General features: G+C 51.2%; 1 protein-coding gene across 1 annotated transcript in view; it reads right to left on the bottom strand.

Moving 5' to 3' along the window:
• Positions 1-1,578: 1,578 nt before the first annotated feature.
• RTN4RL1 (reticulon 4 receptor like 1) overlaps positions 1,579-13,500 on the bottom strand; it is a 28,745-nt gene continuing 16,823 nt past the window's right edge. Inside the window, exon 2 of the mRNA XM_048966762.1 lies at positions 1,579-5,213. Within this exon, the coding sequence (XP_048822719.1) occupies positions 3,877-5,213 (1,337 nt within the window). The 3' untranslated portion in view covers positions 1,579-3,876. The remainder of the gene's footprint in view (positions 5,214-13,500) is intronic.

Here is a 13,500-nt window from a genome sequence, read left to right as displayed (position 1 = left end):
ACTGGGGTGAGATGCAAGGGATGGCAAAGAGGAATAATGTCATCCCACGAGATCTCAAGGAGATTGAAGCAGCAGAAAAAGGAGATGTTTGCAAGCATGCAATGGAAAGTGTGATCTTGGGCTGAGTTTGTGGGGTTGTGCTGGAAACTAAGGCAAAATGTGATGGAAAGCATTGGTGCAGGGTGGATTTAGGGGGAGGCTGCACTTGATGGACATCAGAAATTGGTCCATCGGTCCATCACTTTGGCTAAGGAGAAATGTGAAACAATGTGTTAGTTCTGCAGTCCTTCTGAAGTGGGGAGTGCACCTCACAGCAACTTGCTGAGGCAAGGGAGGTAAATTGGAAAAGACAACGTGGGCGCACAGCGTTGTCCAGGCAGCGATGGAGAACGTGCCACGTGATGCTGCTTTCGCCTGGTGCACTGAACATTTATTCTCAATATCTGAGAAGGTCTTGGTTTTTGTCCTGCCTGGAGGATGAGAGACACAGCGTTGCGTGTTTTGTGTTTCCAAAGCATGTAGGAAAAGCTGTGTATTAGCAATTACAGGATGAAACTGTGGAAGAATGCTACAATGGTTAGAAAATTGGCTCCGACTCAGGGATTCTGCAGCCGTGAGCGCATTTCCAGAAGCACAGTGTGGGGTCTCTTCTGGGTTCTCTTTCATTTATATATATATTTTTTTTTATGGGAAGGATTTGCATGAACAGCCCAAAGTGAGAGTGTTGCAGCTTAGTGATGCAAACAAATAAAAGCAGGCACACTGGTAGAGCCTTCTCTTTTCTGATCTCTTTGGAGTGCCACCTCCTCTTGTCACCTCTAGCCCAGCTCTGGTCATCCTTGCCTCCACTGAATTGAGGGGATGAGCACTTTGGGATGGGAATTTTTGGACATGCATTTGGAAATGGGCACTTTGGGGTGCATGCTTTGAAATGGGTGCTTTGGGATGCATACTATGGGATGGGCACTTTGGGATGAGCGCTTTGGGAGGCATGCTTTGGGACACGCATGTTGGGGTGGGCACCTCGGATGCGTTCTTTGGGATGGATGCCTTGAGGTGTGTTATTTGGGGTTGTGGGTGCGCTGCCTGTGAGAAGATGGGATTTCTGCCAGCCTCACATCAGCCTTCACAATGCATGAAGACAACACTGCACGAAGAGATTGTGAGAACCACACGGGAGCCAACCAGGGGCCGCAGCAGAGCTGCACCATGCAGATGGGAAGGTAGTTATTGAGGAGAAGTGTCAGAGCGTGCCAAAAAGATTTAGTTTATCCTCAGAGAGCTGTGGTTGTAGAGGAAGAATGGGCACAGGGGGGATGGAGGCCAGGGGAAGGCAGGAGGAACATCAGAAACCTGAAGTCTGTGTCAAGTGACACTTCCTATTTAGCAGTGTATCATGTCTCCCTTCTGGTTTTTAAGCAGTAGCCTTTATTGCTAGGAGTTAGAGCACCTGATTGACAAGGCTCGCAATACACGTTGGGGTTGCCTTTATTTTTCCTACATGTTAAAGATACTAAAAATACAATTACGACTTGGAGCCAGGCGGTTCTAATATAATTCATCTCAGAGAGGCTCCATTTTGCCTGCTGCACCCAAATCATTTATAAAACATTAGCATCTCCAATGCTGACATCTCACTCTTATATTGTAGGAGTTACACACAGACTTAAAAAAAAAATAAAAATTAATAAAGTGCTTCTCCTCTTCATTCTCCCACTGAGAGCTTTGATTTCCAGAGTACGAAGCAAAATAACTGACATAACAACATTCTCCACTTCTAAGGGACAGTGCCAGACTCATTCAGTTGCTATTGGTTATAGAGAGTAGGGCGTGAGGGAGCTATTTCGGATCACGGATTATTTGTTCTGGCTGCATTGGACATCCCTTTAGTGGAGGTTTAGAGCCCTGTAGAAGGAGAAGTTTGGATAGGAGCTGGAACTGAGAGGGATCAATGGAGCAAACCCTCCCTTCCTCTTCCCTGAATCCCTCCTGCTGTTTCCCAGGACCTCTTTTACAATTTGGTACATCTCAACCTTTGGTTTTGCAGCTTCCCCGGGCATCTCCAGACCCCTCCAGGGGACCAGGTGTAATGGCCCCTCCCCGTCCAGTTTGAGGTCCCAGGGAGGGTGGTGTGGGCTCAGCCACACAGCACCTGCCCCAAAGAACAGTATTCATGCCCAGGGTCTGCATGCTGGGAGTGCGCCCCCTGAGCTGGGATACCATCACGAAATGAAGAGCAGCCACTTCTCATCCAAGATCACTTTTATTTCCCTTGTTGCATTAACCTCAGTGTGTTTTATCTCCAATATCCACGCTGACAGGGAACTGACACCGACTGCAGAACTGGGGCAGCACCATGGGCTGCACTGCGTGCTGCTGCCAGCTGCGCTGTGGCCCCGACGCAGAGCGGACCGGTGAGCACATCTGGACCAGTGAGTGCATAAAGCCCAGTGAGCACATCCCACCCCAGCGTCCTTGGTGAGGCTTATTTAGGGCCAAGGGGAACGTGCAGTCTGCTCCTCATCCCTCAGCTGGCCATTACCTCTTCCTGCAGCTGTCTGGGGCTATTCTCTTTCCCACCGTGGACCAGAAGCACTGGGCACAGTGCTACTGACAGGTCCCGTGCATGCTGCACTTCTCACTTCTCCAACTCCCCGTGCCAAAACCCGTTCCTATTAAGAAAAGAAAAAACACAAACCAAACCGCTCCTGATATTGTCAGGGCCACCTGCATCCCACAGACCTGCTGCTTGAGTGAAAACCTTAGTCCAGCTATAAAGGTCCTCACGTAACCAATGTGGCTGGAAGCCTTCAGCCCCTACATCCCCGTGGCATCGGGACCAGACGCTGCTAAGCCGCCTCTCTCTCCCCTCGCTCAGAAATTAGGACATAAGGGTGAGCTCTGGCTCTCTGCCTATGGTCTTTGTTGCGTTGCGTACAGCCCCCTCCCACCCCTCCCAAAGTTTAGTGCTCTAAACTGCTAAGAACATTGGTCCCCCGCGCGCACCGAGGCTGCCGGATGGCTTTCAGCATTTGTAGGCACTGCTGCCGATTGTGGTCTTGAGAAAAGGATATACTGTTCTGCTATAAATTCGACAATACAATCCTTAGTTCTGAAGATATAGTTTCCATATAGTTTATAAACATTATAAGACATACATATGGATAATTGAGGAGAGGGGAGGGCCTGTGCATTTGTCGGATTTGTTTGTTGGATGTGTGAACGCGGTTACAAAAAACGCACCTCCTCGCAGGTACTTCATCCTTTAGGTTCTTTCTTTGTGTGTGTGTGTGTGTTTTTGTTTTGCTTTGCTTTGTTTTAATTATTCCACCTCTAACCAGTCTTTCCTTTGGTAGTTGGCTACTCCAAGCCCAGCAGGCAAGCCTTGTTCTGCTGTAGTGCCTGAGATATTCAGGGTTTTGAGATTGTCTTCTAAGAGATTTCCAGCCAACGTTGGCCTGTGGGGTTGGAGCCAAAAGGGCTAAAACGTGGGAGAACCAATGTCCTTAATACAATGAGTAGAAGTGTCCACACACTCACTTTCAGAGAAACAGTGTAGGCTTAATTGGTGATCGTTTTTACAGCAATTATGTTCCTTGCGGTCCTCGGCGGGGTCGCTCAACGGGAATTTGCAATTTTCCATTTTGTCCGGCCGTCGTCGCCGGCGGTCCCCACGATCCGGTTTGGGTAAGGTTGGCTTTGTCTCGTGGTGCAGGGCTCGGCTGTTGGCCGCAATGCGTGCTAACACCTTTCCATCCGCCCGCCCGCCGCAGTCCGCACCCGCAGACTTCTCCACGTACAAAAAAAGAAGAAGAAAAGAAACTCTGGTCCTTCGTAGACGGGTCGCAGTGCAGATCCGCTCCGCCGTGGCCAAGCTCAGCGCATGATGGCCACCAAGACCAGCACAAAGGCCAGGCGCGAGGCCACGAGTCCTGCACAGCCACCCGCTGCCTGCTGCACCCCACTGGGCGCACGGATGGGCGTCCGCCGGGTGCACTTCCCTTTGCGTTTCGGGAGCCCGGTGGGCATGACGCCGAAGCTGAATTTGTGCTGATAGTCAGGCACGTAGTCGGGAAACTCGTGCCCGCTTTTGCGCGGCCCCAGCGATCCCGGCTTAAGGGTTCGGTTGCGGTTTTTGTGGCTGGTGCAGTTCTTGGCAGGGCGGCGAGGTCCCGGCCGGGCTGCAGGATGGCTGCTGTGCAAACCCTTCTCGCCACCCTTCTCCTTGGAGGAGTGGTGGGGATGGTGGGCTTTGGAGGCTCCTCTGTCTGCAGCTGAGAAAGTTTTGATCTGGTGGAGCGACTCCGAGCCCGAACAGTTCCTAAAATCTTCCGCCCTCAGCACTTTGAGGTCCTTGCCGTGCATCCGCTCGGGGGATTCGCAGATGACGTTGGAGCTGGAGCCCCGGAAACGGTGCAGCCATTCCCAGAGCGAGCGGGCCTTGCAGTCGCAGCTCCAGGGGTTTCCGTTCAGCCTGAGGAACTCGAGGGCCCCCAGGTGGGCCAGGCAGTCCCCCTGCAGCTCCGAGAGGCTGTTGTTGAACAGGAACAGGGTGGTCAGTCGCCGGAGGTCGTGGAACGCCCGCCTGTGAATCCACTGCAGCTGATTCTGATGGATGAGGAGCCTGTCCAGGTTTATTAACCCCCGGAAAGTGTTCTGGTGGAGGCTCCAAAGCTTGTTTCCATGGAGAAAAAGATGGCTGAGGTTTACCAAGTCAACAAAAATGTCGTCCTGGAGGAACTCAATGTGGTTGTCTTGCAGGTAAAGGTATTGTAGGTTGTGGAGGCCACCAAAAATCCCACTGGGAAGGGAGCTGAGCCCACACTTGTACAGGTACAAGGCATGGAGTTTCACCAGCCCTTGGAAAGTGTTGGCTGCCAAAGCCCTCAGGTAGCGGTTGTCCCCCAGGTCCAGCTCTTCCAGGTTGACGAACCCCTCGAAGGTGTTGGGGTCAATGAAGGTGATGTTGTTGGAGTAGATCCAGAGGGTGACCATGGAGGGGCTGAAGTGGCCCCGCAGCAGCAGGGTGATCTGGTTGTTCTGCAGGAAGATCCGCTCGCTGTCCTCAGGGATGCCCTCGGGGATGGTGACGAAGTTGTGGGCCTGGCAGCTGACGGTCATGGGTGAAGGGTAGCAGACGCAGTCGGTGGGGCAGCTGGCAGCCCCAGGCACCTTCAGCCCCAGCAGCACCAGCAGCAATTCCGCAAGGGCCCCTGTTTGGAGAGAGGGGAGAGTGGTGTCAGGCCAGCTTTGGGGACACAGAGCCCATGTGAATTATCTGTGTGCAACAGTCTGAACATGATCTATGGGGTGTTGTCCACCTCCTCATGCTGAATTCACCTCCTGGTCAATCACCCCAAACTACATCTGTGCCACGCAACCACACAGCACACCTCAGCACAGCCCAAGGGTTGGGGCAATACAAGGTGGGTGTACAGGCTGGGAAAAGAACTCACTGAGAGCAGTAAGGAGAAGGATCTGGGGGTTCTGATGGATGAGAAGCTTGATGACCCAGCGGTGTGTGTGTGCTAGGTCAGCTGCATCTTGGGTGCACCAACAGAGGGACAGCAGCAGGGCAAGGAGGGGGATTGACCCACTCTGCTATGCCCTCGTGAGGCCCCATCTGGAATACTGCATCCAGGTCTGGACCCCCCCCAACGCAAGAAGGATGTGGAGCTGTTGGAACGGGTCCAGATGAGAGCCACGAGGATGCTCAGCAGGCTGCAGCTCCTCACCTACAAAGACACCCTGGAGGTGCTCAAGGCCACATTGGATGGAGCCCTGAGCAACCTGTTCTGCTGGGTACAGCCAACCCACAGCAGGGGGTGGAACTGGATGGGCTTTAAGATCCCTTCTAACCCAACCATTCTACAATTCCATGAATTCCGGAGGAGCTGGCTGCTTTCCACGCTGTTCCTACGCCCATGCCCTGTTAGCACCAGCACATTCCCCTGCAAACGAGTGATTTACAGAAACACGCTTTCAGCACTTGGTGGGACGGACCGAGCTGAACGCCCAGTTTGGAAGCTGGTGCTCAGACATATTTTAAATGGATGTCCTATGGCAATGCTACAGCCTGCCTGTGGCCAGGGCTTTCTGGCTGCGGAGCAGGGAAGCGAGCAGGCAGCAATCATCCCTTCTCGGCTCAGCGCCCAGCGCCAGCCTCGCCGCCCAGCTCCCGTTGCTCTCCCACTCCTCACACCATGCCTGCTTTCAGGCGATTCCTTCTGCGTGGAGCGGCTTTTCAGACTCATTGCACCAGGCTGTCATTTCTCATTCAGATTTCCTCCTGGATCTGCTTTCCCTCTTACACACAAAATTTGCTCATGTCTAATGAATTCTGCCTCTGGACTTCACGGGAGAAAGGAGTAAAATGAGAGCAGCGTACAGCTGCCAGTGCCATCCTACCCCAGAGTCCTCATGCCGCGATTTGCTTGTAACAATCTGAAAAACAAGAGTGGAAGTGGAGTTCACCTCTAATTACTCCATGTCGTTACCACAAGACAGGCTGTGGTGCTGGACCCTTTGGGCTTTTACAGTCCTTCTTTTCGAGCGCCTGCAGCTGAATATGAGTGGGAGGCAAAAAAAAAAAGAAAGAAAAAATCCTCACTGGTTTCTTATTAATGTTGTTTGAAATATAACTCCGTGGTTCGCATCGCCTTCTGCCGGGGATGGAGATCTATTACTGGGGAGCTAATAGCAGGTGACCTGTCCATCTGGACCCACTCTTTCAAGGCAAAGTTGTCATGTTTTTAGATAAACTGGTTACTCAGGCTCTCATAAATTAGCGGGGAGAGGCAGCCACCTCTGACTGTACTGCTCTACTTTTTTCAAAGAATAGCAATGCTAGCCAAACTGTTGGGCCGAGCCTCTGCTGGGATGGGGATAGCAATGGGGATAGAAATATGGATGGGGATTTGGGCTTTCTACAGGCTCTACCCTGCAGGAATGAAGGCTGCAGGGAGGGATGGCTCATTCCTGCACTGCTGCCAGAAAAGGGCTGTAGTCAGGAGTGCTTCATCCGCGACAACTCCTACGGCTGTGTAGGAAAGGGAATGTTCTCCAAGCCACCACCGTGCACTTGCCATGGGGCAAGGGGCCATGATTCAGGCAAGACTGCTCCTGGGCTGCCCTGCATTTCCAGCCAAGCACCTCTCTGGTGCTAGTCTCAGGGATATCCTGATTACAGTTGCAGATAGGTGCAGAATTGCTTTCTGCTCTTCTTGTTCCTTTTTAACCCACAGATGCACTTTGCTGAGGTGGGACAGCTCTGTGTTCCCAGCTCCACCCGAGTCACACTGAGCCACAAAGAGTCGTGTAGCTCTTATATTTATTAGTAAAATCCTGCCAAGCACAAGCACAGTGGCAATCTCCCACATGCGGAGTCTGTTATTGCAAATACCAAATCACAAGGGTTTGAATCAATAAACCATCTCCCAGCTATGAGCAGCAGGTTGGAAGATTACATATTGCTTCCCAATGCTGGTTTTATGCGCTGTTCCGTGACACGATAGTTGCCAGGCTAACAGGATTACTGGTGGGAGGAGGAGCTGGGCAGGGCTTGCGTAGCATCCCGAATTTCACGTCTAGGAGGTGATGGCAGGCGGCTGCCAGCGATGCTCAGCGATGGATGGGATGTATGGGGAGCATGGAGCTGCACTGTTGGAAGGGAGAATGGAGATTCACGGTCCCTGATGGCTCTGGAGGTGAAGGGCAGGAAGATCTGAGCCTGTCTCTAATTAGAGGTGTGAGTTAATGGCCGAAGTGCCAATGGAAGAGGAGTTGATTCCTTTGGGATGGGTGTTGCCGGTGGTTCTCCTCTTCCAGCAGGAAAGATGGTAGGAGGGAAGGCCAGGGATTTCGTCCTACCTACAGGCTGCAGTTTGGAGACAAAGAGAATGTGGAAACAAAAAGGAAGGATGCTCAGAAGCAGCGATAACGTGGTGAGCAGGACTTGGAAAGAGGAATCCTCCTCAGCGGATGTGCTCAGGGTGTGTGGTCCCATCAGGGATGAGTCCGCAGCCCACAGACCTGCAAATTGCACACTGCTATGAGATGCTCCAGGACGTCCAGGTTTGGTTGCCATTTTGATACGGGGATGAGATCCCTTGAACGAAAGAACAGAGCAGCCCTGATGCTGCTGGACCAGCGGCGTGATGGCTAAGGCAGCTGGGGCCACCTGGGTCCCTGGCTGCCATCAGTGGGACTGTCCCTCCCGGGATGATACCCCTGAGCTCCCCCAGTGTCTGATTGCAGCCAACATGTCAAGCTCTTCCCGGTGCAAACCTTTTGACTGCATCTTGTAAAGGCTGTGCAGCAGATGGAGGGTCACGGGCGTGCGTGGCGCTGCTCACCAGGGAGGGAGAGCTTCAAAAAGTAAAAATCCGATGGAAAGCCGCCAGTGAAGTGAGCAGAACCAAAGCTTTGTCGACACGGATCAAACCAACACGGCCGTGTTTGTCTGCCAGCGTTCTCCCACTGCCGTGCTGTGTCACCCGGCTCCGCTGTCCTTCTGCAGCCTCCCAGCTCAGGTTTTAGTGATGGGAATGAATTCATCGGGCTGTCCAAGTCATTTCCCATGCAGCATCTCTCTAATTGGGCATTAATTAGGCATTAGTTAATGAATGCTTGAAATAATTTATCTTTGGATGTGTCCAGTTTGCAGTCTTACTTTTAACAGCATTATACCCGTTATTAGATTAACATCGTTATAAATGTTCCCCATTACCTGCTTGTTTCCATTGTCTTAGCCTTATTACTGAGAGTGAAAATCACTCCTCCTGAATGCATTATTGATGAGTAAGGACTTTCTATATGCAGCGCGGGATTAATTGTTACACAGCGTAATGCATTTAGCATGAAGCCTTCATTTGTGCAAGAGCCGAAGCGGCCAGAAGAATGCAGACGCCCAGAGACAGCGAGTTCATCCAGACACAGCAACGCTCCAGTGCAGCAGCAGAGATGCTGGCACCCGACATTCCAGCATTTTAACGCTTTGCTGAAGGAGCAGTGCCACTTATTTCCATCAGAAGTCCCCAGCTTGGAGCTGGGAGCTAGGACTGGCCCTGGTGGGTCACCTCCAGCCCCAACATTTCACCTCTCTGCTATGTGGGTCACGGCTGCCGCTCCCCCAGCAGGATCTGCTCTTTGGGATGGAGTTCTCTCAAATCTCTCCTAAACCACCATCTGCCTGGGGAGCCCAATCTTAGCTCCTGTCTCCACGCAACTTGTCCAACTGCTCTCTGCGTCCATTACCGGTTCTGCCCAGGCTGTTAGATTTATAAGCTCTTTAGAGCAAAGCCCTCATCTTCTGTCTGCTGATTTATGGGTCTTTACTGCCATAAAACACTATGTATAGCTACTACATAATATAAATAATAATACTTAACCAGAGCAAGCTACAAGTGGGGACAAAGCATCTGCCTTCTGTTTTGCACTCTGTGTTATCAAAGAGGCTCGCTCATCACTCACTCCTCTGAAGCCAAATTCGCACTTTGTGTAGCACCACCTGTAGACAGAGATCTTCCTGCCCCATCTGCACCCACACCTTTCAAAGGTGCTTTTTAAGTTGTCACTGGGCCACAACAATACAACTGTGACCCGAGGGGAAAATACACTTCAAAACTTCCATCCTCCTCCTAATAGCACCCACTTTCATGGGCTACATCCTTCCATGAGGACAAATATCATTCTGAGGAGCCACTGCCATCACCAGCTCACCTCAGCCACCCCCTGCATTGGACAAACCATAGCAGGATGGGTCTGTGGAGGATTCTCGTTGGATAACCCAACCGTCACACGGTTCTTTGCCTCACACTTCTTACTCCCTTTTGTGATGGCAGGAATTGCCATCATCCACCCAACTTTTCTTGGCGAATCAGGCTCAAACAGTGCTCTTGGTATTGTGCCCTCCCCCCCCCTGCTTCAGAAACGAACTTTCTCACCATGACAAATTTGTTTGGGGGGAAAAAGGAGCCTCAAATGTTCGTAATTCCACACACCAGCTGAAGGACGACGAAAGGCAATGCCTGAGCACAGAGCGCCACGGGGCGCGAGCTGAGAGCGCACTTCAGATCTGGGACAGTTCGACACAGCAGTGTCAGACTTGTGGTTGGGAGCTGCCTATTTTTTTCCTTCTTTTTTTGTTTTTTCTTTTGCAATAAACAAACCATCCCTGACTGTGACAAAGATCAAATTCCCCTGGCGAGCAGCAGCTTCCTTCCAGCCTCTGTGCAAAGCGTTCCATTGGCATCCTCATTGCCTTTGCTCCCTCCAGCATCGGCATGCGGTAGAACTGCCTTTCAGCCAGAGAACAACAACCACCCATCCACTTCCCTCATTTTTTTTTATTATTATTATCACTATTATTATTATCATTTTTTTTTGCAAACGGTGTCATAAATAACTGACAGATCCCAGCTGTTTGGAGTTATGGTTTCTGATGGAGTGACAGCTGCTCCCAATCCCCCAGCCATCACCCCAGCAGTTCTGGAACATTTCAGCAACATAAAAATCATTGGAGATAATTTCGGTTTTGCATAATTTGGTTAGGCAAGCTGTGATTTAATGGCAATTATGACCTCCGAGGCAGAAGCTGAGCTCGGAGGCTACTGGCATCACACAACTGTAGCTGAGGTGCAGCACTGGGGATGTTCCAGGGAGAAGGCACTGCAAGGAGAAATCCTTCCCCCGCAGCTGGGAGCCCCGTCTCTCTGCCAGGAAGTGTTCCCAGGTGGAGATGTACGCAAGGGAATTCAAAGGGAATATTGATAGGGAAGGCCTCAGAAAGGGGCTGCTGCCAGGAGATGTGCTGAGAGGCATCTCTTAAAGAAAACTCAGGATAAGGCTTTAGTCTGGGGATGCTGTTGTCCCTAAAAACCTTCTGCAGCATCAGTGCCACTTGTGCTAATGGCATAGACCTCTGTTAGCCTCCCCGACCCCTCGTTGAATCATAGGATCATTAAGGTTGGAAAAGACTTCCAAGACCAACAAACCCAGCCCCAACCCATCCCCACCATGCCCATTAAGCCATGTTGGTGGCAGAAGTGGCCATGCCTTCTGCGTGCAGCAGCTCTCCATTCTGCTGAGGTTCCTCTTGCCCTGTTTCTTCCCATCCTGGTGCTTTTTGGGCACCCTGGAATCTCATGGTTTGAATCACAGAATCATAGAATCAGCAAGGTTGGAAAAGACCACCGGGATCATCAAGTCCAAGCTTCAACCCATCCCCACCATATCAACTCAAAGAATCATTACAATTGGAAAAGACCCCTAAGGTCACCAAGTCCAACCCCAACCCATCCCCACCATGCCCACTATGTCCCTCAGTGCCACATCTACCCTTAGCAGCAGCAGTGGCCTTTGTCTGGAGTTGGTGAGGTCCGGTTACCGTTGCCTGCTCTGCTGCTGCCAACCAGCCTGGAGCTCGCTGTGAGCCAAAGCTTGGTGCAGAGATGGGGTCAGTGGAACCCCAACATGAAGTCCTTTAGGACACTGCAGGTTTATTTCACTTTTGCTGACCCAATATCTGGAGCTATTTCCCTTCCACCACCAAAGTCGAGGCCAAGGTCACCTGGAAGTTTCTGGATGGTGATCATTAACTCCTATTGCAGTTTGAAACCAGACCATAAATTTCATAGTGTAATAATGTAAAAATCAATAACTCTGTTTGAAACAATAGCTTTGTCTTCCATTTCAGCCGGGGCTGATCCCTCCCCACGGACCGCGTCCCTCTGAATCACGCAGACAGAGGGATGGACACGGGTGGCGGGGCGGCTGCTGGCCCGCCAGGTGTGCGGCCCCTGGGCTCTGCAGATTCAATTAGTCCATTTAGCCATTTATTCCACTCTCACAGTTAAACTCGAGGATGATTTAAAAGGAAAAAAAAAAAAAACAACAACAAAAAAACAACCAACGTGTTGCCAAGAAGAGAGCCTTTTATGCTTTGTCTCTTTGACATCCTGTCCGACGTGGTGTCCCTTAGGCTTTCCATGCCTGCAGAAAGACAGGACCAGCCAGAGATGCTCTGTTCCCTCTGCCCATCCGCCACAGGCACGGAGCTGAGCCAAAGCTCTCGGCAAGGGGCGGCTCAAGCTCAAAAATCTCAACGTCCGCTCATTTCCAGCTCTGGCTTTCTGGGCGAGGGAGGTCTGGCTTCGTTTTCTTCCTTATTTTCCGTTGTTTGCTGTAGCACCAACTTGAAATATACATCGAGAGGCAGGATTGTCTTTCACGTGTTGGTGGATGTGTGATCCTCAAAAACAAATTAGCACCGATTCACTTCTATATAGAGTACAGCCATCAGGGAATCGCTCCTGAATTCACAGCGAAGGAAAGCAATAATGCTTCCAGCACGCTAATCCTCTCCGAGAGCAGCCCCTGAACTCTTTCCCTGTGCTGGAGGCACCGCTGGAAATTACAATTGTACTGAAAAAATAATAAATAAATACAGAAACTGGCAGGGTTTCTGCTGGTCCAGAGGATTTGTACCCTAATGTGGAAGTCCCTGTTTAATTAGCACTCCTCTCCATGGCTGCATCTCCTCCCCGCTCTGCTCAAGCTGAAGAAAAGAAGCCAACGGTGAGAGCGGCTGTGGGATTGGAAAGTCGGATATAGAAACTTGTTTAATTTAAATGCTCATTTCAGGACTGATCTATGCAGAAGCAGAGGGAATGTAGAGCATGTTTCCGCATGTAATCTGCTCTACTTAACCCCACTTTGCCGTATTCCTCCCGCTGCAGCAGTGCCCTCCAAGCACAAGGCTCAGGGCTGCGGTCCTGTGCCTCGTCCCATCACACACAAAGGTCCCACCATGTCACTTAGACCATCCTGAGGCCGACGCGTGGCAGAGAAGAAGCATCTGCTGTCTTGCAGATGGGTGATGGAGCCATCAGGTCTTGCCATGTTGATAGAAGAAGCTGATGATGCTTCTGCTTCTCTGGGCCAGAACGGCACATCCAAGGGGATCACAGCATCGTTGACTTGGAAGGGACCTTTAAAAGTCACCTAGTCCAACTCCCCTGCAATGAACAGGGACATCTACAGCTAGAGATGCTCCCAGTCCACCGAGCGTGGCTATTGCAGGATTTCCAGTAGGATGGCATCACCAAGGGCATGGCATGGCATGGCATGGCCAATCAGCCAACCAAGTGTGGTTACTGTGGGATTTTTGGTGTGCTTGCATGACCAAAGGGGTGCACCCCAACCATCAAGCATGGTTATTCTGAGATTTTCAACAGGATGGCATGACCAAGGGGATTCATCCAGTCAACCGTGCATGGTTATTGTGAGATTTTTGGCATGGCAGCATGGTGGGGGCTTTGCCAGCTCAACCCATGGCCATGCCAGCAGGCAAGTGCAAGGAGGTGAATTGGCAGAGGACAGGGAGCTCCTTAGGTCCTTGAGAAGGGACGCCTAATTACGATTGTCCCCAGGGAGAGAGAAATAGAGGAGGACTTAAGCTTAGTGGATTGTCTGAGGCTCTCAGGGGATCATCAGATACTT

This window comes from Lagopus muta, chromosome 20 (assembly GCF_023343835.1).
Source record: "Lagopus muta isolate bLagMut1 chromosome 20, bLagMut1 primary, whole genome shotgun sequence".
In the NCBI taxonomy this organism is placed as follows: Eukaryota; Metazoa; Chordata; class Aves; order Galliformes; family Phasianidae; genus Lagopus; species Lagopus muta.
This window is presented reverse-complemented; position numbering and strand designations above follow the sequence as displayed.